Source organism: Aspergillus alliaceus (genome assembly GCF_009176365.1).
Source record: "Aspergillus alliaceus strain CBS 536.65 unplaced genomic scaffold BDW43scaffold_39, whole genome shotgun sequence".
Taxonomy (NCBI): Eukaryota; Fungi; Ascomycota; class Eurotiomycetes; order Eurotiales; family Aspergillaceae; genus Aspergillus; species Aspergillus alliaceus.
Genome location: NW_022474722.1, coordinates 240,842 through 263,685, shown reverse-complemented (window position 1 = coordinate 263,685; position 22,844 = coordinate 240,842). Strand labels below are relative to the sequence as shown.

The following is a 22,844-nucleotide window of genomic DNA, read 5'->3' as shown; positions in this document are numbered from 1 at the left end:
ATAGTATTTTTAGGTCTGTCTTCGTATGGTGAGGTGGTTTTCTTCCTATGCCAAATAGGTGTATTTACATCGGTACATGGGTTCTCTGCCTTGCGGGATGGAGGGTGAAAAAAGCAAACAAATTACTAAATGGACTTTGGTCATGGATCGAAATTATTTGATGTAGAAAACCAAACTAATTAAGCGAGGGGTCCTGGCTAACTTGTAAAAGCTGCACATAAGGACGTTGGAATGTGGTCAAAGGAGCCAAACACTACTCAATGAGTTCCGCAACCGTAGACTGCAAGAACTCGCTCTATTCAGTTAAAAATACCTTCATGTCATCGATGTTGAAGGGACGCCTTGTCAGTTGCCGTTGCCGTTCCTTCTCCAGCCGAGCCCAAACCCGCTCCTTGAGGGCCTTCAACCTGTACTCTGAATATTCTGTATAAAGTTCAGACAAATTGCTGGTCGAACGAACACCAGTAAGGACCGTCACATCCCTAACAAGTGACAATTTGGCTCGGAAAGAGTTGACCATACTAATTCGTTCGCGACCTCCAAATGCCTTCAATGCTTGATGCTCAATATACCTACCCTGCATGACGACAGCAGTACCCTGTTATACGTTAGCAAGTCAAGATAGCGAAATATTTTCATATTAGAGACGACATACCATAGCAGGTCCGCGAACTTTCATGATTTCGCCCGTCGCAGTTTTCAATGCAGTCTCTCCTCCGGTCATACCGCTGCAATCAGACAGCATTGTCACGCACACAAATGGGTAACTATCTCGGTGCCATGCAAAAGCAGGCAAATTATCATCATTAGACTCGCTTTCCTTGACTAGCCCTGTAGTGTGATTATCGACTGAGACATTGATGGCGGCATATCTCATAGTTCATTCCAGGGATAAGCTCGTTACCATCTACCTCTGAAATTTTTCCAGAACTTCTGGAGAATTCCAGGCATCGCATGTGAATGGTGCCCGTCTGCCAACGTCAGGAGGTGGCAAGGTTTAACGGGAAATACTGCCTACTTACGCAGGACCCATTCCTCTGATCGTGCTCTTCACAAAAGTAGACACGTACTGACAGTCCTCCAGTACTGGCTAACTGAATATCTCCGCTCTCATCCGTCCAATAGCTTCTTCAGTAAATAGCTGAAATGGAGTAGTGACTGCAGTGGGGGATATCCCCTGGCCTTCAAGGCCAATATCTTTCATAGTGTAGCTCTTGGCCGGGGGGGGTGGTAGTTCAGATGCTTCTTTGGGTCGAAGCATTGCTTGGCCGCGTCTTGGACTTCATCAATGAAATATTGAGGTAGTTTATTGGTAGGGCGTGTTGCCCTGAATGTCGAAGGCCCAACAACGGTTGGTGGCGCCGTGGTGGACGTTACTGTTGTAGTGGACATCGTTTCTGAGTGATGTTATTGCGTCAATGAGATACTCAACTGATTCAAACGGGTATTTTGAATCAGCAATGGAAATCCTGGGGTAACGGGTCATTTTTATACCATAGTTTAGGATTCATCCGAAGCCTGAGACGAGATGGATGGCCGTTCGGGTGTGATTACCATGCACCAAAGCCGGATAACGCTCCCGACGAGCTTTTACATCACCTCCACGCTCACAGGATGACCAAGGGAAATTCTTAATCCCCGCCGCTCATGCTTTAGACGCATCGGTTTATCCCAGAATCCTCGGGTTCCTCGGGTTCTCGACGATTTTGAAGACTGTTATCGCTTGGAGGAACGATCGTTGTTAAATGTCGACGACGTTTTACACAGTGGATAACCCTAGAAGAAAAGGGTCTAGAACCACCAAATGGAGCCGAGGCATACAAGCCACACTCGTACCTGAATTAAACCTGACGAATGGCACTGTGGTGGCATAGCGATCTAAAACATTGCCACCCCCTTGCGTTGGCAAAACCTATCAAAACAGTGTTCTATAGAGACCGGCCAAGCCATCGCAATGATATGGAAACTCTGAATAGCAGATTCGAGGAGAGACCGTAGGCTCAGGAATGCGGGATTTAGGCAGCATGATTATTCCCATTAAAGCCAAAAGAATTTTTGTACTTTTCTTTCATATAAAGGCTTAGTTTTCCAGTCCCTCATGGCTGCTACTTTCCTACTTTGCCCTATATTAGAATGATGACAGAAAAGGAACACTCAATAAGCGTTGATGGCATCCTTGATACCAGCCACAGCTGTGGTTCCTCGGATTTCACGAAACCAGGGGGCATAGTCAACGGTACTGACCAGCTGCAGCGCCGGCTCGGTAATCGCCAGATTCAGGTCATGGCCGTGGGTGGTTCTATCGGAACAGGTCTATTCATTACCATCGGTGATGGCCTTGCAAAGAGCGGGCCTCTAGGATTGCTTCTCGGCTACTCGATATACTCGGTCATACTTATCTTTGTCAATAATAGTCTCGCTGAGATGACTACTTTGTATCCTGTTCCAGGTGGGTTTATCCGAATGGCCGGCAAATGGGTCGATGATGCTCTCGCATTTATGGCCGGATGGAACTTTTTTCTTTGTGAAGCACTGTCAATTCCATTCGAGATTACCGCAATTAATATGGTGCTGTCCTTCTGGCGAGACGATATCCCAACAGGTGCTGTATGTGGTGCGTGTATTGCCGCTTATGCGTAAGACCATGCTCAATCTATCCTGACGTCTCACATCTTAACAACCAAACATTTCAACTGATCATCATTCCTAGTACGTTGAGTATCTTTGCGGTGAAAGTGTATGGAGAAGCCGAGTTTTGGGGTTCCGGTGGCAAAGTCATCTTGATCACTATGCTCTTCTCATTCACATTCATCACCATGGTCGGCGGTAACCCACAGCGAGATGTCTATGGATTTCGATACTGGCGTGATCCAGGACCCATGGTTGAATACCTTCATACCGGAAACCTGGGTCGGCTCGAGGGAGTACTTGCTGCGCTATGGACTGCCAGCTTTACCATTGCGGGACCGGAATTCGTCAACCTACTAGCAGCTGAGGCGAAACACCCCCGAACCTATGTAAAGACCGCATTCAAGGTTATATACTGGCGATTTTTCTTTTTCTACATACTGGCCGCTATTAGCGTTGGTGTCCTGGTTGCCTACAATGACCCAACACTCGTCTCTATTTTCCTCGACAATGCCGGACGTGGCACTGAAGCCGCCTCCCCATTCATCCTCGCAATGCAAAACATGAAGATTGATGGATTACCCCATCTAACCAATGCCCTTATCGTGACCACTATCTTCTCAGCGGGGAATACTTATATGTATTGCGCAAGTCGGAGTCTATACGGCCTCTCGATAGACGGTAGAGCCCCTAGGTTCCTACAGAAATGTACCAAGGAAGGCGTCCCGATATATTGCGTTTTCGTCGTCATATGTTTCCCTCTTCTGTCTCTTCTTCAACTTGGCAGTGGATCTTCCCAGGTACTTACCTGGCTAACCAATCTTATCACCGCTGGCGGTATCATTGATTACATTGTCATATGCATCACCTACATATTTTTCTACCGAGCTTGCCAAGCACAGGGCGTTGATCGCAAAAGCTTTCCCTATTTCGGATGGTTCCAGCCCTACAGCGCATGGATTGGACTACTTGGGGAATGTTTGATCGTTATTTTCTATGGTTATTCTAGTTTCGTTCCGTGGGACATCTCCAATTTCTTCACTCACTACACGATGGTCATTTTAGCTCCCTTGCTCTACCTATACTGGAAGATCTTCAAGTGCACTAAGGTCACCGGTTCGTTAGAGGCAGACTTGGTTTGGGAACGTCCTATGATCGATACATATGAGGCTGGGTTAGTATCGCCCCCGAGCGGGTTTTGGGAGGAGATCATTGAGATGGTGGGATGCAAAAAGACCTCTAAGCAAAAGGAGGGCCCGAACAGCTGTTGAACTGAAGATGTAGTTAAGGTGCACGTCAATAGACTGGATCAAAGAGACGGGGGATCTATCCTCGGCTGGCTATGGAAGATACTCTATTTAGTACATGATATGTGCTATCAGTCAAGCATTGCACTCTCTCTGTTTTGCCTAACGTCCTTTAGGTGTGTAGATGCACTCGGTCTGAGCTAGCTACATTAGCACCAGTACCATGTACATCCTCCCCAAAGCAGTACTTGTAATGGAAGGCCAGATAAGCGCTTAACATGTTTGGGTAAAATCAAGCATCGGAACGAGAACCTTAGGGGAACCCGAAATTCCCGAGTGACCGGTGCGGGGAAGCTCGGGATCATCGGGAGGGGGAATAGGATATGCGGCGATCAACTACAAGAATCCGACGATTTCGAGCATCTGCAGCCCTAAACCATCTAGGTCACACAAAGACCACGTATTTCGTCTATAGCCTATCTGGTCATTTGCCGGGGTTTGCACTTGGAGTAGCAGGTAAAATGAGTGCCCATATTTAGAACTGCCTTATAAAGTGTTGCCCTCTATAAAGGTCGTACGGACTATCATTTTCTTTCACTTTTTTCATCGCTTCCGACATTGATTGTGATACCGTCTACTTCACAATGCAAGCTGCAAATCGCCTTCAGGAAACTCTCAGTAAGGGCGACCCCTACTTGGGAGCCTGGCAAATGCTTCCCGGATAGTCGCAGCTACAGCAGCGCACGGAGCCTCGCCCATTGTACGTGTCGTCGAAGGCCAGCACTGGGATGACTAAACGAGCATTAGACGCCGGCGCACACGGAATCTTAGTACCATCTATAAACTCCGCTGAGGATGAGAGAAAAATCGTTCGATATTCCTAGTACCCCTTTATTGGTACACTTGGGTATGAGAGCGGTCTAGTGGTGGAGAAGTTCGTTGAGCAGCACCCACATGGAGAGGGGGGTGATAGAGTTGACGGGTGTGGAATACTTAGAACAAGCGAATAGTTCGCTTGTTATTGCTGTGCAGATTGAAATCAAGACTGGTCTTGAGAATGTAAAGGAGATTGCGGCTGTGTCAGGTGTTGGTGTTCTTTTTATTGGGCCATTTAGTCTTGGTGTTAGTACTGGGCATCCTATTAACCATTCTGCGCGGATGTATCAGAAGCTTGTTCTGGCTATTCAGAAAGTTCACGAGGCTGCGAAGGCTGCTGCGAAGGCTGCTGCGAAGGCTGCTGCGAAGCCTACTGGTATCTATTGTGACACTGGGGAGCAAGTGAGAAAGTATGCAAACAAAGGGTTTCAGAAGATAAGCGTGATGACAGATTCGGTGGGAATTCGGAATGTGTTTGGTCAGGCTTTTGATGCTGCTAAATTAAGGTGGATCGTGTCCAGCTTGGGATAACGACCTTATTTTCTGAGGGTATTGCTCTTTGTAAAATATCTGGTATGATATTCGTATGAAACAAAATCAAAACGACCAGATTTATGATCCCTATTAATCCAGAAGGCCTATCTACCTGGGAATTATGAGGAGTTATTCTGTCCTTCAAGTTTATATAAACAGCAGGTGTGTACGGTGATTTGAGGTTTAGCTTGGCTTGTAGTTATTGTATATACATCTTTCAGTCTGGATTTTACAAAGTTATATAGAGGAGAAAACCAAAGCAACATTCTAAACTTAAAGTTATGAGAAAACGTGGAGTCTTCTTGATTGGGTTACTGGGGATGTGCGGACATTCCCAATTAGGTATGGGCAGGCCATATAAACACCGCTCCAATTTTGGCTAGCCTTTATGCCTGAGGTATTAATTTTGCGGAACAAAGTTGCCTCATTGGGGAATTGACCGCAACCTTGTGTGTCATGTCACTTCGTTCAACTTCCCAAATCTTGCATTCGAACGCAAATAAACGTACTAACTAGCCAATGGAGCTGAAATTCCTGATTGGCCGGGATGGCAGAAATATAAAACGAGAGCACTCACGTCGAGCATGTACGCCATGTCGGCAGAAAAAGGTGCAGCTTCCATGAAAAAGTCGTAATCTGAAGGACAGACTGACGTAGTTAGAAACGATGTCTTCATACAACATCGGACCTTGTCGAACAAACCACATATACGCGCCAAGGACAGGCTCCTACAGAAAATGATTTTGAGAGCTCACCGCAGCCTGTTATAGTTCTAGATTCTCCTACATCGTATGTCCGTGAACAGGTGATTACTCCGTCACCTGGAGAAATCGAAACTCAGCGGCCACTGCTTCCAACGAGACCTGCCGCAGTAGAACCCAGAGAAGATATTGACGGAAAGGGGTTAGAGCCCCATCCTTTTGTCTGCGACACTAACCCAGTCCTACACCTATTGGAAAATCCTGAGTCAAGACTTGAGCGAGGCAGGGGGGAGGTGGGAGCGTGGTTGCCTGATGAGCGCATTACCTCTCAACCTCGATCTTCACTCACATTCGTAGAAAAGGGTCAAAGTCACTCAACCGGAAATGTCGGCCTCTTGCCCCCAAAGCCCAGTCAAGAGGCACTGGTCGACCTATACTTTCGTCGTATACATCCAATCTTGCCCTTACTCAACGAGGTCCAAACACGATCGGAATTTTTAAACAGTACAATATCTCTACCGCTCCTTCAATCCATTTGCCTTGTTGCCTCCAAGGACCGACGCGCTGTGCCTTTTCTATATCTGGACTCGGACCGGACATTGTTGCCGCTTGAAAGGTTCGGTGAATTAATGTACGATGATATCATGAGAACCATGCCCAGGAGGGAAGAGAGAAAGAGGGTTCTTACAATACAGATTCTCGCTCTGATATCGCTTCATGAATGGGGGCCCAATGGATCCGAAGATTGCTCCTTAAACCTGGCTCAAGCGGTTCATCATGCCCAGATTATCGGATTGCATTTAGCAAGGCCCGGAAAAGAATGGGACATCCATATGAAGTCCTTATTCTGGTGTTTATGGAGCCTTGATAGATGGAGCGCTGCCGTCAATGGAAGGGCTATTATACTTCATGATTGCGATATAGGCCAAGACGTGACCGATATCATCCAAGTATTCCAGCCGCCATTCCGTCTTTGGCTTCTGCTTGCTCATCAACTTGGGGAAGTGATTAAGTCTTACCGGCCAATGGTGCGTGGAGCTTGTGACCAAGATCTCGAGCTACCTACCTTTGAGGAAGTTGTTGAGCGCTCTAATGCGTGGAATGTGAGCACTGAAGTTCTTAGTAAGTGATTAGACGAAAACTTCCCTTGATAATATCTGACCGAAGCAAAGGTTCTCTTGAACTTTATCATCATGCAATTGTCATTCTTTCTACACATTCAAAAGGCTTGCAAGGTCGCTCCCATTCACGCATGTCGAAGATTCGCCAGAGCCACTCGACTTTAGCGATTGCGGCCTTGAGCCGTAAAACACGGATGGACAATCTTTTACCGATATCTATCTCGGCATACACCTTATCACTTGCCTTGTCAATCACTTATATCCATTTCAAGGAGGCGAAATTGCCAAGTGCCCAAGTCGTGGCAAAAGACAATTTTGAGTTCTTCTATGAGTGTCTTACCGCATTCAGGAAAACTTGGTGGTTAGCAGCTGTGATGATGAAGCTTGGTAGGCAGGGCTTAGATGGCATGCAACAACGACTCGCACAAGAACAATCTGATCGATCTGTATACCATACAGCCTGGTCCAATGCGGAGTCTACGGCTCAACCTCCACTGGTTAGTCAGGGTGCCTCGGAGACTGATGGTACGACTTCAATCTACTCTGGCGGCTCTCAAAATATTCAGGAGTCTTATAGCGACCGAAATACAAGTTATCCCTCCGATTTCGGAAACAGCTTGGGAAATCCTGCCTTGCCATCTACTGGAGAAGACTTCTTCGATGTGTTTTTGGAGAACTTTGCAGACGTCAACTTCCCCACCGTTTCGGGCGATCAGTTATTTTGGGACTCTAACTTACTACCAGGTGATTGGTCTGCACTTTCAGCATCTTAGGTTGACAATAACCTAGTCTTGCGAAAATCGATCTCCTAGTTTTTGCTGTCCTCGTTGCTTCGGACTTGTAGTGCTATTTGCACTACGTAATTACTCAAATGCGTGGCCTGCTATAGATTAGGCAAAGCATTGTCAACTCGCTACATATTGATCAAATAATTAAAGCAAACGTTGTTTATCTCTAAATTACTGTAATGGCCGTAAGCATGCACCAACAAAGTCAACACTTCTCAATGTCTATCTCAGCTATCTAGGAAGAGAACCTGGGGTACAAGGAACGAAATGTTTCAGAACATGTAGTATCCCTCCAAACAAAATCTCAGATCTTTAAGTAATTACATTATGTCAACTATCAAATTACTGCGCCTTATAAGGCTAAGCGAGTGGGAATGAGTCAAACGACGACCACCAGGTAGGTCGGGACCTCCGACCCACTTTAGGAAAGTCCGCTGCTCGTGGCCGTCTAAGGTGAATCTTTTACCATTGATACCAACAGCCACGCACCAACAGATACATCGATCGATATTATTAGATCGGCTGAATTGCCTGAATATCCAGGATTCCTTGATGATTCAAGTGATATAGGTATATGTGTAAAGGATAAAATGAAGATTCGGCTCGTACGTCATAGGGGATATATTCCCTGCCCTAATTCGGACTCATTCCTAGCATTGACTTCTCTCTCATATGGCCGGAGAATTAGTCTCTGTCCGGCTATAGTACTGTTTTAACGCAGACTGGTTGATCTTTGCATTTGCTTATGTCACGCTTGGTAGCCCTTCAGCTACGTCTTGGTTTATATTATGTTGTGAAAGGCTTAACCACTACTTTATTAGCAAGTTGGGCTAAGCAGTGAAGGTCTAGAGATTATATAGACAATAAGTGCAATACTGATATAGTTTTGAACCTGGTAAATAAGCAATTCTAGCAATGTAGTCCACTCAAAGGATACCAGAAATCCAAGTGAGCGACCTGGGCAATTGAAGCGAGTCCAGTCCAAATTGCCTGGCTAAAAATGGAAATAAAGCCATTGTGCGTGGCAGACTGAATTTCGCCAAGATTACGGGAAATTTTTCCATATTCCGTCGCCCCATGGCAATGTCAACATAGGCAAGTATAAATGTAAGAAATCCCATCCAGATGTCCACATTTTTCTAGGTACCACTTCAAGTAGCTGCGAATTCATAAACACGAAGTGAATTTACCTTTTGAACAACAATGATGTTTTTCAAGGACACAGCAAGGTATGATCTAAGGTATGATCGTCACATCATGCACTGTCTCCCTCGACTCTAATATAGGCACTACCACACCCAGGCTTGATCAGTCAACTATATTTGTCTCCCAGTCACAAAATGCTGAGTTTACCAACTCAATAACTGGGAAGTTCTGCGTATCCTTGCCAGAGCTGGCCGTTATCAAGAGAATCAAAGTAAGGCTTACGGGTCTCTTGAAAATGTACGTCTTGTCTGGGAAACTTACCATGGAGGACACAAGTTACTTACCATTATGTCTACAGTCCTCGGGATGGCTGCATGATCGCAGATGACCGTGAATGTCTCACCTTCTCAAAGTCCCAAACACTGGCGTCGTCGAAAACACTCGATTCGTTTCGACTGCCCGCCGGAACCTACGAATTCGTTTTCAGCATCCCATTAGCAACCGAGATGTTCGAAACCGTCACGGGCCCAAGCAACAACCACACTTACCAAGTAGACGCCATTGTTGAGCATCGATACTGGCGAAATACCGTAATCTCGCAACCAGTCCGAATTTACAATGTTCCGGACTTGGAGGCGAACGATATACTACTCGAGATTCCACCCGTATGTTGCGACTTGTATCTCTGGCAAGATTCACAGCAACTAACATCCACACCCAGACTGTGGAAGGCCAATCGGACCAGAATATTCAATATTGCATCTCGATGCCCAACTCCGATATCCCGTTCGGCTCGACGTTCTTCGTGGACGCCTGTTTCGCGGCTCCAGCGAAAGATGCCAAGCTTAGCGCTATTACCATCACAGTCGTCGAGAAACATATCATTAAAGTGCAGGCCACAGCCGTACAAGCCTCGCTCCACAATGTCCATAACATAACCTCGACAAAGGCACTCACCGTCTTTACAGAAAGAACCGAGCTCGCACAGGAAAGCATATCCATGGGACCTGAATGGCGCTTGAGTCAGCCAGTCCGCCTACCCCAGAACTTGAGAGCATATTCACAAAGTATCTCGTCGAGAACTATTAACATCACCCATAGCCTAATCTTAAATGCGGAATTCCAGGACGAAAACGGGCAAGCGGTAGTCAAGGTGCGTCAGTTAATTTTATGCAGCAACAGCGGATACTAACTAGGGCTCTATAGATTGCGGAAACAATCCCATTCAGTATCTACATGACGCCTGGCGTCATAAGAGATGATGGGAGCGTTCATGGAAAAGTCGTCGAGAATAATAGAGACCCGCCACCGCCCTACGGATGCCATACGTTTGATCCTAGATTATTCGAGTCTGGGATGGATTCTTGTGGAAATCCAATGATGCTCCCTTTGGATTCTGATTGCGGAGCAGGCCGACTGGGTCACTGTCAAAATACGTTGGGGCCTGCGCCTTGCTATGATTTGGTTACCTGTTCTGGACTCCCCGGGTATGACTCCGCCAGAGTAGTTTCGCCTTGTGTTTAGTTCCTTGTGTCTTTCTCATTGTGTGTCATGTATATATATTTTTTATACCCCGTCAGTACGTACAGTCTAGCAAATTTGCGCACATAAGCCGGACGTTCAATGCATGTATTTTGCACCCAATACATCCCCCCTGTGTTCAGGGTTCAATCAGTGTCTACCTTTGTACAGTAATTTATCGCTTTGAGTTGTATAGACTCCACAGTCTGAACGTGTGTCATGTAATAAGCCGAATCGCTAATATGCTTAACCAGATGCTGTTCGATATATGTGACGATGACCTCGGTGGTCCCAGTGTGAACGGGGAGTGCGGACCTAGTTTTTTCTGGGAATAAGACATGTACAGGGCCACAGTTCAGAAAATGCAGCTCGGTTTCCGGCTACCGTGGCAACACAGAGAAATATTGCGGCAAAGACCACTGTTATTCCGGTGCCTGTACTTCAGCAGTATTCATTGGCGGTTGAGGTTTTAGATATTCCAAGTGCTAGATAACGTTGCCTAATTTACTTAAGTTAGGTATTTGATTTGACCTTATATTGAACATAACTACCTAGCTAAGATTGTGATGAACTACCACAAATATGATTTATTTATATATTGTTCTCACTCTCTTACCACTACCAGCAAGACTATCTATTTATCTATTTCCCTCCGGCGCACCGCGCCCCAAAACACGCAAACTGTGCGAGAACTCAATAATTACAATTAATCTTTACCAGCTCAGTGGTGCCCAGTACTTCTTCCAGTGATCCTCAGTATCTGCCTCCTTTAACCTTATCATCCCACGGAGCCACACCCATCTACTGATTGTTACTTGTGCATGCCCAGTCACATTCGCCAATATTAAAAGGTAGAAGCAGGCAACAACTATTAGAGAACTCGCGATTAGAGGGATAATAAGACAACATATATGATCAGGCCGGAATAGATAGAACTCTTAGTAATACTGGGACAAGAGAAATATTGCGATGTGTAGTTTTCGCGCTGTCTGTGTAAAATAATAGTAATAAGAACTTGAGAGGATAGTCCTGGTCCTTTAGCAAGTTTAAAGAGAGGAACAGTTATTTACTAAATTTAGTAGGACTAGACAGCTGGATTCCAGGTGCAAGATAATAAAAGGGAATCTGTATAGCTAAGATTTCTTTCAAAAACTTATAAATACATATATTAAAAGGCAGATGAGCCGCAGCCGTCTCAAAGTCAGACTATGGATTCAAGAAAAGAGAGGGATAGAAAGGCAGTCTAGATTTTATAGCTGCCATAAGCCCTTATATTGCGGATACAGTCTTTTCAATATCTATCTTAGTGTGGAGTCGCATAATCTATGGTAATATAGGGTCTGGAGACGCTTCCCAGGTTCTTATAATATAGTGAGTTGTAGATATCTTTCCTTCCTCTATTATATCAAGATAGGCGGAAAGGATGATCCCTAAAGGATTAAGTATCCAACCAGATATGCACATCCCGGATAACCCGTCAGTGTGGCCTATAAACGCTGCTAATGATTATTCTTGATTATATCTATTATTAATTACCAACAATTAGCTTTCAGGACATTATGCATCATACACAATCCCTACCTCATTACCAAGGTTGTAACCTCTATGCTGGTACAGCCAGACAAGCAGACAAGGGTAGACATGCTCAACCTATGTTGTGAACAGCGTACATGGGTAAGCTAGGTTGTGAAACTAGTAAAAGAATGAGGTGATATCACGTGTATTTATTAGAAATGTATAGGTTACTTTCAGGAAAGCAACCAGATCTGGGTTCAGGTCTTTCATGACTTCCTCTATTAGTATATGATGCTCCCACCATGTTACAACTGGAGTTGGGCTAGAGTTTTGTCCCATGCCATTCTATCCTATCCGGTAGATTTCATTATGCAGTGCAGCACAACGATCAAAGTTGAGGTCTCTGGCCAGGCTGTATGCGGTAACCCGGTTTCCTGCCGACACTTGATTTACAGAGTGTGCAGCAGAAGTGATCAAGACTGGAGGAGGTTTATGAAGGGCCAAGTGGGCTGATTCACACTTATTAAGTGCAATAAATTTAGCGACGGCTTCGGTAACGTAATTCTCAAAATCGAAAAAAGCGCTCGGAACATCAAAATCAACACCCCATCAAACACGTCGTTTCAACGCACCAATCAATCAAGAAAGGCCTCTAAGGTCCCAAACCCTCATGGCGTTGGCCTACCGAGCGCGTCGAGGTGGATGCCCCTGAGCGGGATACCACCACCACCAACACCAACACCGATATATCGTGGGGGTCCCACGGCCCTAGAGACGTCTGCGGATCTGGAGCAGTACCTAAGCACAACGAATGCAGCAGAGCCCCAAGCAGGGCCAGTTCTAAAAGCAGTCAGAGCACATGGAGCGCCCAAAGTATCCGAAAGCGGGGGTAAGAAACCAGGTACGCCTAGGTCTGTGCCTAGGCCCTGGACAAAACCTACGCAAGCAATTCCAGGCTCTAGCAGAATCACCAGGGGATCAGGAGCTCGAACGCCAGATGTAGCTAGAGTCAATAGCCTATGTTAATCAAAGAATAGAAGCCCAGGCAGCTCAGTAATTAATAACGTCGAGTTTACATAAGCTACTCGCTGAGGTGCTCATCTAACCAAAGGAGGTTGGATGGCTTCAACTAGGTCCCCGCACGCCAAGCCGGGTGGATCACAGTATCTCCATATGGTGCTTTTACTAACAAATGTAGAGACGGTCTCTCTAATCTATTTCAAGCCGCCAATCATCTCACGTACAATCTGTCCTAGTTCCCTAATTGTTCGTGCATCCCTAGGAACACTATGGCCACCCCCATGGTCAAACAAGATTGCCTTATCGTTACAACAGACATTATACAGAGCAAGAGAGCCATAGACCCACGGATCCAGCGATCCTAGCACATGAAGAGTTGGCACATTTATGAACCAATCCTCATATCCCAGCGTGCCCCTCCCCTCGTCGGCCAGCAAGTACCTGTTCTTCCCCGGGATTAGGGGCGGGAAACCGTTGAACAGAATGGCACATTTCAATTGCTGCGGCCGACCTGTTTCTCGAAACCTTCTCCGTTCCTCTAGCAAGACAGTAGCTGCCATGGCCGTTCCCTCAGAGTGGCCTATGACCCCATCAAAGGGCCCCTCCTGGTCAATTAGACGAAATACTTTTGCTAAAGCTGCGTCGACACTGCCATCCAGTGGCTGTAGGTTCTGCAGGGATAATCGCATCTTTTCTTCGGGGGTGGCATTGTCAATTGCACGTTCGACAGCTGCAAATCGTGCCGTTAAGTCTTGGAAGTATTCTGTTCGCAATATGGTTCGATCCCCTTTGGTCAGTACAATCCCAATCTCTGGCAGCCTGTACATTGTGTGATCTCCGCAAGCATGGCGAAACGTACCTTTGCGTGCAATAAATTGAAGATGTGGTTCCTGAGGGAGAGCGGCGAAGTGAAATATGAGTATATGGTAGCATAAATGAGAATTGCCTAAGGTAGGGTTGGGTTGGAGCTACTAAAAGAATACGTACCGGTCCATAGTGAGCGAGAAACTTCTCCGGTATTTGACAGGGGACCTCTCCTTGCGTAAAGGTAAAGCTCATGGAATTATCCGACTCCATTTCTGCCATGAATGGCGCTGTTGGTATATGTTCATTGCGAAGTTAGAAACCATAATCTTTCCACGCTGCAAGATGGTGAGGAAAGGTTTCTTATTTACCCAGGATCGGCTTGAATGTCTATGTCATTGGAGTTAGAATAAGGCATTCCTGATCCTTTCTAGAGATGGTGTATATGGTCATTCTGAGATGGGGACTTGCCTGGGCATTAGAGCCTGCACCGGGAAAGCATAAAAACCTCATTATGTAATGTTGTCGGGATCACCGGTTATGCTTGGAGAATCAGTGATGAATTAACGAAAAGAACGTCAGAGTTATATCCACAGCGATGGCAATCTAGCTTGAGCTTTAGTTGAATGCAAATTTAGTAAAGCATTGGCTTGTGGCTTAATTGGGAATGTCCGAGGGTTATGTAATCTTGCCTAATCGGGTAACCCCGACGCGATCCCTAATATGCACATCTACGCATCTGCTCCGGGGGTTTGAGAGAGCCGCGGATAAAACCCTGCTGCTGATCTACTCTCCTGTATATTGCTATCAAGATCTCGTGAGATCCAATCATTCACTTCGAAGTGGGGTTGCCGGGCCTGCCATGCTTCGTCAACCATAGGATCGCTAAGGGGGTTATTGTCGCATGTGTCTCTTACAGAGAAAAGAAGATATAAGAACTACTGTATTGACTCTCTTAACCTAATATCCCATATTTCAATTGAAAACATCGCTTTGACTCTTCCCGTTCCTGTTGTGGACGATTGATTCCATTTCCCTTAAATTACAACGACAACTACAACTCGCATTTAAGCCATTACCCTGCTTGATACAAACAACCAACAGCCATAATGGATTCACAAGAAAGCTCGTCTCAAGCCAGTTCTATATACACACCCGAATGCTATGATTGTACCTCCAGCAGCCCAGACCGTATCGCTATCGTGGGTATGTCTTGTCGAATGCCTGGGGATGTGAGTAACCCAGTTGAATTCTGGAATATGTGCGCTCGGGCACGCAGTGGCTGGACTGAAACTCCGGCGGAGCGTTTCTCCCCTGACGCCTATTACCACCCAAATCCAGGAAAGAAAGGAACTCATAATGCACGGGGAGGGCATTTCTTGAGCGAGAACATTTCACTCTTCGATGCGCCTTTCTTCAACGTGACTGCAGCCGAGGCCACAGCAATGGACCCGCAACAACGGTTGTTATTGGAAGGCACGTACGAAGCGTTTGAGAATGCAGGCATCTCGAAATCAGAAGTTGTCGGTCAGAATATCGGTGTGTTCATGGGCGGCTATGGGGCCGACTATCAACTTTTGGGGCATAAGGATACGGAGACCGTCCCCATGTATTTTGCTACAGGAACATGCAAAGGTCTTATGTCTAACCGGGTCTCATATTATTTCGACTTGAAAGGACCTAGTTTCACAATTGACACTGCGTGCTCATCAAGTCTCGTTGCCTTACATCTAGCATGCCAATCTCTCCGAGCTGGAGAATCGAGCGCCGCAGTCGTTGGCGGTGTCCATTTGAATCTTAGTCCTGACAGCTTTGCCACAATGTCATCGCAAAGGTATTTATATGCCTCTTGATAGCGGTGCTAGTGCTAATAATAAACAGGCTTTTCTCAGAGACGGGGAAGTCGTACGCGTTCGACCACCGGGGCACAAGTGGTTATGGTCGTGGAGAAGGAGTTGGCTGTCTGATCCTGAAACGTCTTTCAGATGCATTGGAGTCAAACGATCGAATTCGTGCAGTGATCGTAAATTCGGGGTATTTTATCCATCCAAGAGACACACACCGAAGTGTATTTGACATTGTGCTAATGAATAGTGAAGTACAAATCAGGATGGTCGCACCAATGGAATTACCCTACCAAATGGATCAGCTCAGGAAGATCTTATTCGATCGGTGTACAGAAAAGCTAACATTTCCCCGGAGGATGTGGGCTTCGTTGAGGCTCACGGAACTGGCACAAAAGGTATCGTAAAGCTGAATACGGACACGTTTACTCCACTACTTTTGACTTTATATATTGACAGATAATACTTAATAGTGGGAGACCCGATTGAGGCAACAGCCTTGGCCAACGTATTGGGCAAAGGGAGACCAGCAGATGACCCGTTGCTGGTCGGATCAGTCAAGACGAATGTTGGGCACTTGGAAGCCGCCAGTGGAGTTGCCTCGGTGATCAAAGCAGCTATGATGCTAGAACGAGGCTTTATCCTACCAAACTGTGACTATGAAAAGTTCCCAACGAGTATATCATCTAGTCTGAACATCAAGGTGCGACGACCGATCTTACTGCTCATAGCAGGCTACCGGCGGAGATTGCTAACTGATTCACTTTATAGGTGCCGACGCATCAAACACCATGGCCCAATAACAAGAAATACATATCGATCAATAACTTTGGATTCGGTGGCTCAAACGCTCACGTGGTTTTAGAGAAAGGGTCTCGCCCAGCCGCACCGGTAGAAGTGAGCGTTGATGCGCCGGGTTCTGATCAGAGAGAACCAAGACGGCTGTTTGTGTTGAGTGCGCACGACGAAAAGGCAGCACAGGCCAGTATGGAGAATCTCATCGTCTACTTGGAACGAAAGCCAGAGGCGTTTGAAATTAATATGCCTCGAAACCTTGCCTATACCCTGGGTGAGCGACGATCCATAATGCCCTGGAGGATAGCATTTACAGCGACGGGGTCAAGTGACTTGACTAGACAGCTCGTCGATCGTCAGTCACGCCCAGTGAGGGCTAAGGAGCTTACAACAGTTGCTTTTGTTTTCACTGGCCAAGGGGCTCAGTGGCATGCCATGGGTCGCGAGCTTCTTACGACTTACCCTGTGTTTTTTACAACCTTACGCGCTACAGATGCCGCCCTGGACAAGCTGGGTGCTGGATTCTCCCTCATCGGTCAGTATTACCTACCGTGTACTTCTTTGCTGTCTCAAGTCTATGGTGTTCTATCAGTTTTGCTCTCTCTCCGTTCCCTCATTCATAGTGATATCACCCTCTAATGTTCAGCCACAGAGGAACTTTCAAAGAATAAAGACGCAAGTCGGGTTAACGAACCTCAGATCAGTCAGCCAATTTGCACAGCTATTCAGATTGCCCTGGTAGACCTGCTGCGCTCGTGGAATATAAAACCATCGGCGGTTACTGGTCATTCTAGTGGCGAGATTGCTAGTGCGTATGCTACTAATGCGTTGTCATTAGAAGACTGCATGGCGATTGCCTATCATCGGGGTAGGACCGCAATGCTGCTTGTTGGAAACTCTAAGTTGCCACGGGGTACAATGTTAGCTGTTGGTGTAGGACCAGATGAAGTGAAGAATATCATAGGCACAATTAGCCATGGTCGAATTGGAATTGCCTGCGTCAATAGTCCAAAGAGTGTTACTATCTCTGGTGACAAGGCTGGCGTTATCCAGCTGGATCAGATCCTTGAAGAGAAAGGTATTTTCCACCGGCTATTGAATGTGAATGTCGCATACCATTCGCACCATATGCAAGTCGTCGCAGAGGATTACCGTGCATCAATTGCGCACATTCAACCAAAGCGCGACTGCTCTGCTGTCCGGTTTCATTCCTCTCTACGTGGGCATTTGATAGATACCCGGGAGCTCACTGCAGATTACTGGGTTCAAAACTTGACATCAACAGTCTTGTTTTCTGACAGTCTGTCCGAACTGTGCTCATATGATGATACCGTTAACAACCTGAATGGAGTCAAGTTTCGGACCACCGTTCTGCTAGAAATCGGACCCCACTCAGCCCTGGAAGGACCAATAAAGCAGACCGTATCCAAGGGATTTTCCGATGGCTCACTGGTCTATTCCAGTATGCTGCGGAGAAACAAAGATGCCACAGAGACAGCCCAGAAGGCGGCAGGAGACCTGTTTATGAGAGGTATACCTGTCAATATGGCTGCTATCAATCGACCAGCTCCGGGAACCTCACTACCGCAGGTTCTGACAGACATGCCTCCATATCCTTTCCAACACGATAATGCATATTGGCACAGTTCACGATTTACCCAGAAGTACCTATCCAAGGAAATACCAGCTCGTAATGATATCTTAGGAGTTCTCGCCGACTATTCTAATGACCTTACCCCAGAGTGGAGAAATGTCTTCCAGCTGGATGATCTTCCGTGGCTGCGCGATCACAAGGTGCAAGGCATTGTTACCTACCCGATGGCTGGCTTTATAGCAATGGGCATGGAAGCGATCATACAGCACCCACGCCTTGTGCTCGGGAATGGTAAGAAAGCAGGCAACAACCGCGATGAGAGCTACAATACTATCAAGCGCATTAATCTGCGCAACTTTGCTATTCAACGGCCGCTTGTCTTGGACGAGGATGTTGAAGTTGAGATGGTCACTAAACTCTCGCCTTTTATGCTGGGCCCACACACACAGTCTGATACATGGAGCGAGTTTGTTGTCACATCGTGGACGCAACAGAGAGGATGGATTCAGCATTGTCGCGGGCTTGTCTCAGCTGATACGGAAAGTACTCCATCTCAGGGCTCAAAGCACATTGATGGGGCTGGAGAGGCCCGGGACGGAATATCCCCGCGAGTCAGCCATTTCTATAATGAGGAGGATTGCATACTCACCACTGACTATGAGGTCATGTATGATTCATTACAGGCCGCGGGAACTGGCTATGGGCAAATGTTCCGAGGGCTGAGGAATATTGCCAAGTCAAGTACTGGTGAGCTCGCAGTTGCAGAATTGCTCGTCCAAGACACAGCATCAATTATGCCCCATGGTTGCGAGACGAGCTATATGGTACATCCAACCATACTTGAAAGTTCCTTCCAAGCTATTTGGCCTCTACTCGGAGCTGGCACCACTGGATTGGACACATTATACATGGTTACTGCAGTTCAGCAGATGTCAGTTTCCTGCAGGATCCGAAATGATTCTAAGTCTCAACTGCGGGTCTCGGCAGCCCCTGAGCTGGCATCTCAACCTTTGCACTCCGCTTCGCAGAAGTCAAATGGAGTGCGAAGGGAAGCGGATTCAAGTTTCTCTGTTGTTGTAACTGCCTCCGATAATCATGACCAAGCTTTGATACGTTTGAACGGCCTAAAGGTTTTGCCCGTACACCAGAGTGAGGACACAGGTATTAAACAGTCGAGCAGGGGACTTTGCTACAAACTGGATTGGAAGTCTGTGTTCGAAGACACCGTGTTGGACAGCGGTAGCAGTAGCGGTGCCGATACGTGTTCGGAAGGGTCCAATGAACTATCGTTCGCTCTTCTGGATCTGGTGACCATCATATACAGACAAGAAGATCAGTTCGATGTGGCATTCAAGCTATCGAAGAGCTTGGAGAGCTTGACAGGAACTCTAGTCGAGTTGCAACCATTTGACACCAATGCTGATGTAGCCACCACCCCCAGTGGCGTCGTGATAGTGCTTATCGAGATTGGGAAGTCTTTTCTTCCTTTCCTATCCGACAAAGAGTTCCAGTGGATGAAAAAGACAATTCTCCAATCCAGCAGTCTGCTCTGGGTTTCGCAAATTGCGTACGCAGGTCACCAGGACCCTAATTCGCATTTGGCCATGGGCCTTGCTCGATGTATACGGGCAGAAACTGACAAGAAATTTGCAGTCCTAGATTTGGAGGCCAACACGCCGAATAGTACAAACAGCCCTGTGAAAGATATCATTACTCATGTAACTGAAGTGTTCACTAGATCCCTTTCACCACCTGGTCAAGTGGGGTCACCATACCCATGTTCTGATATGGAGTACCGTGTGCGAAATGGCCAGCTGCAGGTCCCTCGTGTCGTCTATGATGACAAGGCCGACAACTTTGTTCAGAGTGAGGCTCATGGGCAGCATGTTATTGAGGAGCAACCATTCTTCTCTCGAGACAAAGATATCCGGCCTCCTTTGAAGCTTTCTGTCAGCACCCCTGGTGTTCTTAATAGCCTATATTTTATTCCCGATCCAGTTGTGGGAACACCTCTCGAAGCCGACGAGGTAGAAATCGAGATCAAAGCCACTGCTGTTAATTCTCGCGATATTTCGCAAGCTATGGGTCATCTACCTGCTAAATCTATCGGCTTGGAATGCTCCGGAGTTATCACTCAGATTGGAAGTCGGGTTAAGTGCTTCTCAGTCGGTGACAGAGTTTGTGCGGTTAACACAAAAGGTGCCTACTCGCAATTGACCAGATGTAGATACACCAGCGTGTCGAAGATACCTGAGGATATGACATTCGTCACTGCAGCAATGATCCCTGCAGCATACTGTACTGCATACTATTCCCTGATCAAGATGGCACGGCTTTCCAAAGGTGAATCAGTTTTAATACACGCAGGTACAAGCGATGTCGGACTTGCTGCAATCAAGCTCGCCCAGTATGTTGGGGCTGAGATCTATGTGACAGTTAAATCCGATGTCGAAAGAATGTTCTTGATGCACAGTTTCAAGGACAGCCTGCCGGAAGATCGTATTCTTCATTATGGAGATTCTAGCTTCGCTCCGGCCTTTCGCCAGGCGACCTCAAAACATGGACAAGAAGGAGTTGATGTGATAGTTAACTCATCCTCTGTTTCGGGCGACCGTCTCCGTGAGACCTGGGAGTGTATTGCTCACTTCGGTCGGTTTATTGAAATTGGCAAACGCGATATTGAGGCGGATGTAGGGTTGCCAATGCGACCGTTCGACTACAACGCAGCGTTTTACGGCGTGGACATTATCACCATTGCTAATGAAAAACCTCAGCTAATGAAACAATTAATATCGGATGTCATGACTATGATCCGGAATGGGATTATCAGCCCTTTGGCGGCAGGGCATACGAAACAGATCTCCGAGGTCGGGGAAGCATTCGGTCTTGTGCAATCTGGGGAGGTGATTAACAAATTGGTTGTTCTTCACGGTGCAGAGGAAAGAGTCAAGGTAAGCAGATAATAACCTGCTCTTGTGTTTCTTTTTTCTTTATTGTCTTTACTGGCGTTTTGGGCTTGAGTTGAATGGTTGCTTATGGAACAATGAATTACAGGCACCTATTCCTTCCTTACCAGTGACCCTTCTGCATGCCAGCGCTACATATATTGTTGTTGGCGGTACCGGCGGTCTTGGTCGTGCGATAGCTAGATGGATGATATCTAAAGGAGCACGGAATCTTCTCCTCATCTCTCGCAGTGGTTCGACGAATGGAAAGGTCGCCCAGTTGATTCAAGACGCCATGACTTTCGGAGCCACCATTACAGTGAAGCAGTGCGATATCACGGATCGGTCCCATGTTCGTAAGGTTCTTCAAAGCGTTGTATCTGCGAACAAGCCTCCAGTTCGGGGACTGATCCAAGGATCTATGGTTTTCGAGGTAGGCTCTATTTCCCTTCTCCTGTCTTGGTGACCCGATATGCTAGGTCAGACCCAGATAAATATATACTTTGCTAACACTAGACCTATCAGAACACCCTGTTTGAAGACATGCAATACCCATTATGGTATAATGTTAGCGCACCCAAGGTGGCTGGAACGTGGAACCTCCACCACGAAATTCAGGCAGGTGGCCATCAGCTGGACTTTTTCATCATGCTATCTTCAATTTCGGGTATAATCGGCAGTCGTGGTCAAGCACCATACGCAGCTGCCAATGCCTTCTTGGATGGATTTGCCGCCTTCCGCCAGTCTCTGGGCTTGCCAGCTACGACCCTGGATATAGCACCGGTGCTGGATGCGGGACGCCTAGCAGAAGACAATCTAGGTGATGTGAAAGTCTTTTCCGAGAGGTTTGCATCCGATGCCATTACCAAAAACGAGGTTATGGCGCTACTTGGCGCCGCGATATCTGGCGCCTTGCCTGCAACACAACCTCAATGTGTTACAGGGCTTAAGTTGACTGATGAGTCAATCAAATTCCGATTCTGGGCTCAGGACCCTAAATTCGAATCTCTACTCAAGGAGGCTGAGTTGTCGCGTGGAGATAGTTCTGATGCACCTAGTAGCGTGAAATGCTTGGATGTCCTCATCAAGGAGGCTCAAGCGGAAGGTGAAGCGCAGGCTGTGGATGTGGTGTATACTGCATTGGCCAACAAGATCGCTGATATCCTTATGATCCCGGCGGAGGATATCCTTCCCACCAGCTCCGTGGTTACCTGTGGCCTCGATTCCCTTGCTGCAGTCGAGTTCCGCAACTGGATGACTCGTGAGCTGAATGCTCAGTTGCAGATCCTGGAGATAATTACCAGTTCCAACCTGGAGGTCCTGTCAAGGACAGTTCTGAGTCGGAGAAAGTAAAGAACGGGATGAAGTTCTGAAGGCGTAATTATCTGTGTAGTTTCTTTTTCCTGTTCAATACTCTAAACTGTGTTTTACTAAATCAAATATGGCGTGAATAGTTTAACTCATCGTGCTTTCAATATAAAGATACTACTTTACATTCCTACTGGTACAGTAACTGAAATAACCTTCCACTGCGAAATCGATCATAAATGCTCCTGAATATCGCGTGTAAAATAAACAACAACCGTTTTGTGTATAGTGCTTCTTTTTGAATGCTAAGTTCCTTTGCCGGAATACTCGGTCAGTCTATAGATCCCCTATGGAAGCTGCTATGGGGAGCCAGGAAAACTACGAAATTCGAATCCACCTGCAGCAGTTTCGATCTTGCCCTAGTGACGTACCTCTGGTCATTTGGGTGCACTTGTGT

At 46.7% G+C, this 22,844-nt stretch overlaps 7 protein-coding genes across 7 annotated transcripts; 5 read left to right on the top strand and 2 right to left on the bottom strand.

Moving 5' to 3' along the window:
• Positions 1-92: 92 nt before the first annotated feature.
• Positions 93-1,392, bottom strand: BDW43DRAFT_321071 (uncharacterized protein; the record flags this gene model as incomplete). The annotated part of the gene is made up of 6 exons (XM_032049250.1): positions 93-598; positions 656-872; positions 912-971; positions 1,023-1,035; positions 1,096-1,213; positions 1,282-1,392. 6 exons carry the CDS (start codon positions 1,390-1,392, stop codon positions 296-298), a joined length of 822 nt encoding a protein of 273 aa, XP_031897684.1. The 3' UTR covers positions 93-295.
• A 744-nt stretch (positions 1,393-2,136) lies between these two features.
• BDW43DRAFT_313650 (AAT family amino acid transporter) lies at positions 2,137-3,899 on the top strand (the record flags this gene model as incomplete). The annotated part of the gene is made up of 2 exons (XM_032047656.1): positions 2,137-2,636; positions 2,711-3,899. 2 exons carry the CDS (start codon positions 2,137-2,139, stop codon positions 3,897-3,899), a joined length of 1,689 nt encoding a protein of 562 aa, XP_031897683.1.
• Positions 3,900-5,760: 1,861 nt separating this feature from the next.
• On the top strand, positions 5,761-8,007 carry BDW43DRAFT_284121 (fungal specific transcription factor domain-containing protein). Its single transcript, XM_032042828.1, has 3 exons — positions 5,761-5,894; positions 5,947-7,108; positions 7,159-8,007. Exons 1-3 carry the CDS (start codon positions 5,805-5,807, stop codon positions 7,878-7,880), a joined length of 1,974 nt encoding a protein of 657 aa, XP_031897682.1. The 5' UTR covers positions 5,761-5,804; the 3' UTR covers positions 7,881-8,007.
• A 1,046-nt stretch (positions 8,008-9,053) lies between these two features.
• Positions 9,054-10,685, top strand: BDW43DRAFT_284119 (uncharacterized protein). The gene is made up of 5 exons (XM_032042827.1): positions 9,054-9,136; positions 9,198-9,338; positions 9,400-9,706; positions 9,763-10,194; positions 10,248-10,685. Exons 1-5 carry the CDS (start codon positions 9,099-9,101, stop codon positions 10,563-10,565), a joined length of 1,236 nt encoding a protein of 411 aa, XP_031897681.1. The 5' UTR covers positions 9,054-9,098; the 3' UTR covers positions 10,566-10,685.
• A 2,092-nt stretch (positions 10,686-12,777) lies between these two features.
• On the top strand, positions 12,778-13,109 carry BDW43DRAFT_284116 (uncharacterized protein; the record flags this gene model as incomplete). The annotated part of the gene is made up of 1 exon (XM_032042826.1): positions 12,778-13,109. A coding segment is annotated over one exon (326 nt), but the record flags the coding sequence as incomplete, so codon positions are not given.
• A 182-nt stretch (positions 13,110-13,291) lies between these two features.
• BDW43DRAFT_313647 (serine hydrolase-domain-containing protein) lies at positions 13,292-13,924 on the bottom strand (the record flags this gene model as incomplete). Its single annotated transcript, XM_032047655.1, has 1 exon — positions 13,292-13,924. The coding sequence occupies one exon, from the start codon at positions 13,922-13,924 to the stop codon at positions 13,292-13,294; it is 633 nt and encodes a 210-aa protein (XP_031897679.1).
• Positions 13,925-15,010: 1,086 nt separating this feature from the next.
• BDW43DRAFT_313646 (type I polyketide synthase) lies at positions 15,011-22,432 on the top strand (the record flags this gene model as incomplete). The annotated part of the gene is made up of 8 exons (XM_032047654.1): positions 15,011-15,735; positions 15,783-15,935; positions 16,001-16,143; positions 16,219-16,448; positions 16,517-17,075; positions 17,193-21,085; positions 21,189-21,512; positions 21,605-22,432. 8 exons carry the CDS (start codon positions 15,011-15,013, stop codon positions 22,430-22,432), a joined length of 6,855 nt encoding a protein of 2,284 aa, XP_031897678.1.
• Between the last annotated feature and the right edge of the window lie 412 nt (positions 22,433-22,844).

Bases quoted from the DNA above. Each gene is read 5' to 3' on its own strand.
- BDW43DRAFT_284119 (XM_032042827.1), top strand. From the start codon at position 9,099: ATGATGTTTTTCAAGGACACAGCAAGGTATGATCTAAG. The intron at 9,707-9,762 runs GTATGTTGCGAC...ATCCACACCCAG, and splicing joins TACTACTCGAGATTCCACCC to ACTGTGGAAGGCCAATCGGA. The intron at 10,195-10,247 runs GTGCGTCAGTTA...AGGGCTCTATAG, and splicing joins ACGGGCAAGCGGTAGTCAAG to ATTGCGGAAACAATCCCATT.
- BDW43DRAFT_284121 (XM_032042828.1), top strand. From the start codon at position 5,805: ATGGAGCTGAAATTCCTGATTGGCCGGGATGGCAGAAATATAAAACGA. The intron at 5,895-5,946 runs GTGCAGCTTCCA...TGACGTAGTTAG, and splicing joins CGCCATGTCGGCAGAAAAAG to AAACGATGTCTTCATACAAC. The intron at 7,109-7,158 runs GTAAGTGATTAG...ACCGAAGCAAAG, and splicing joins TGTGAGCACTGAAGTTCTTA to GTTCTCTTGAACTTTATCAT.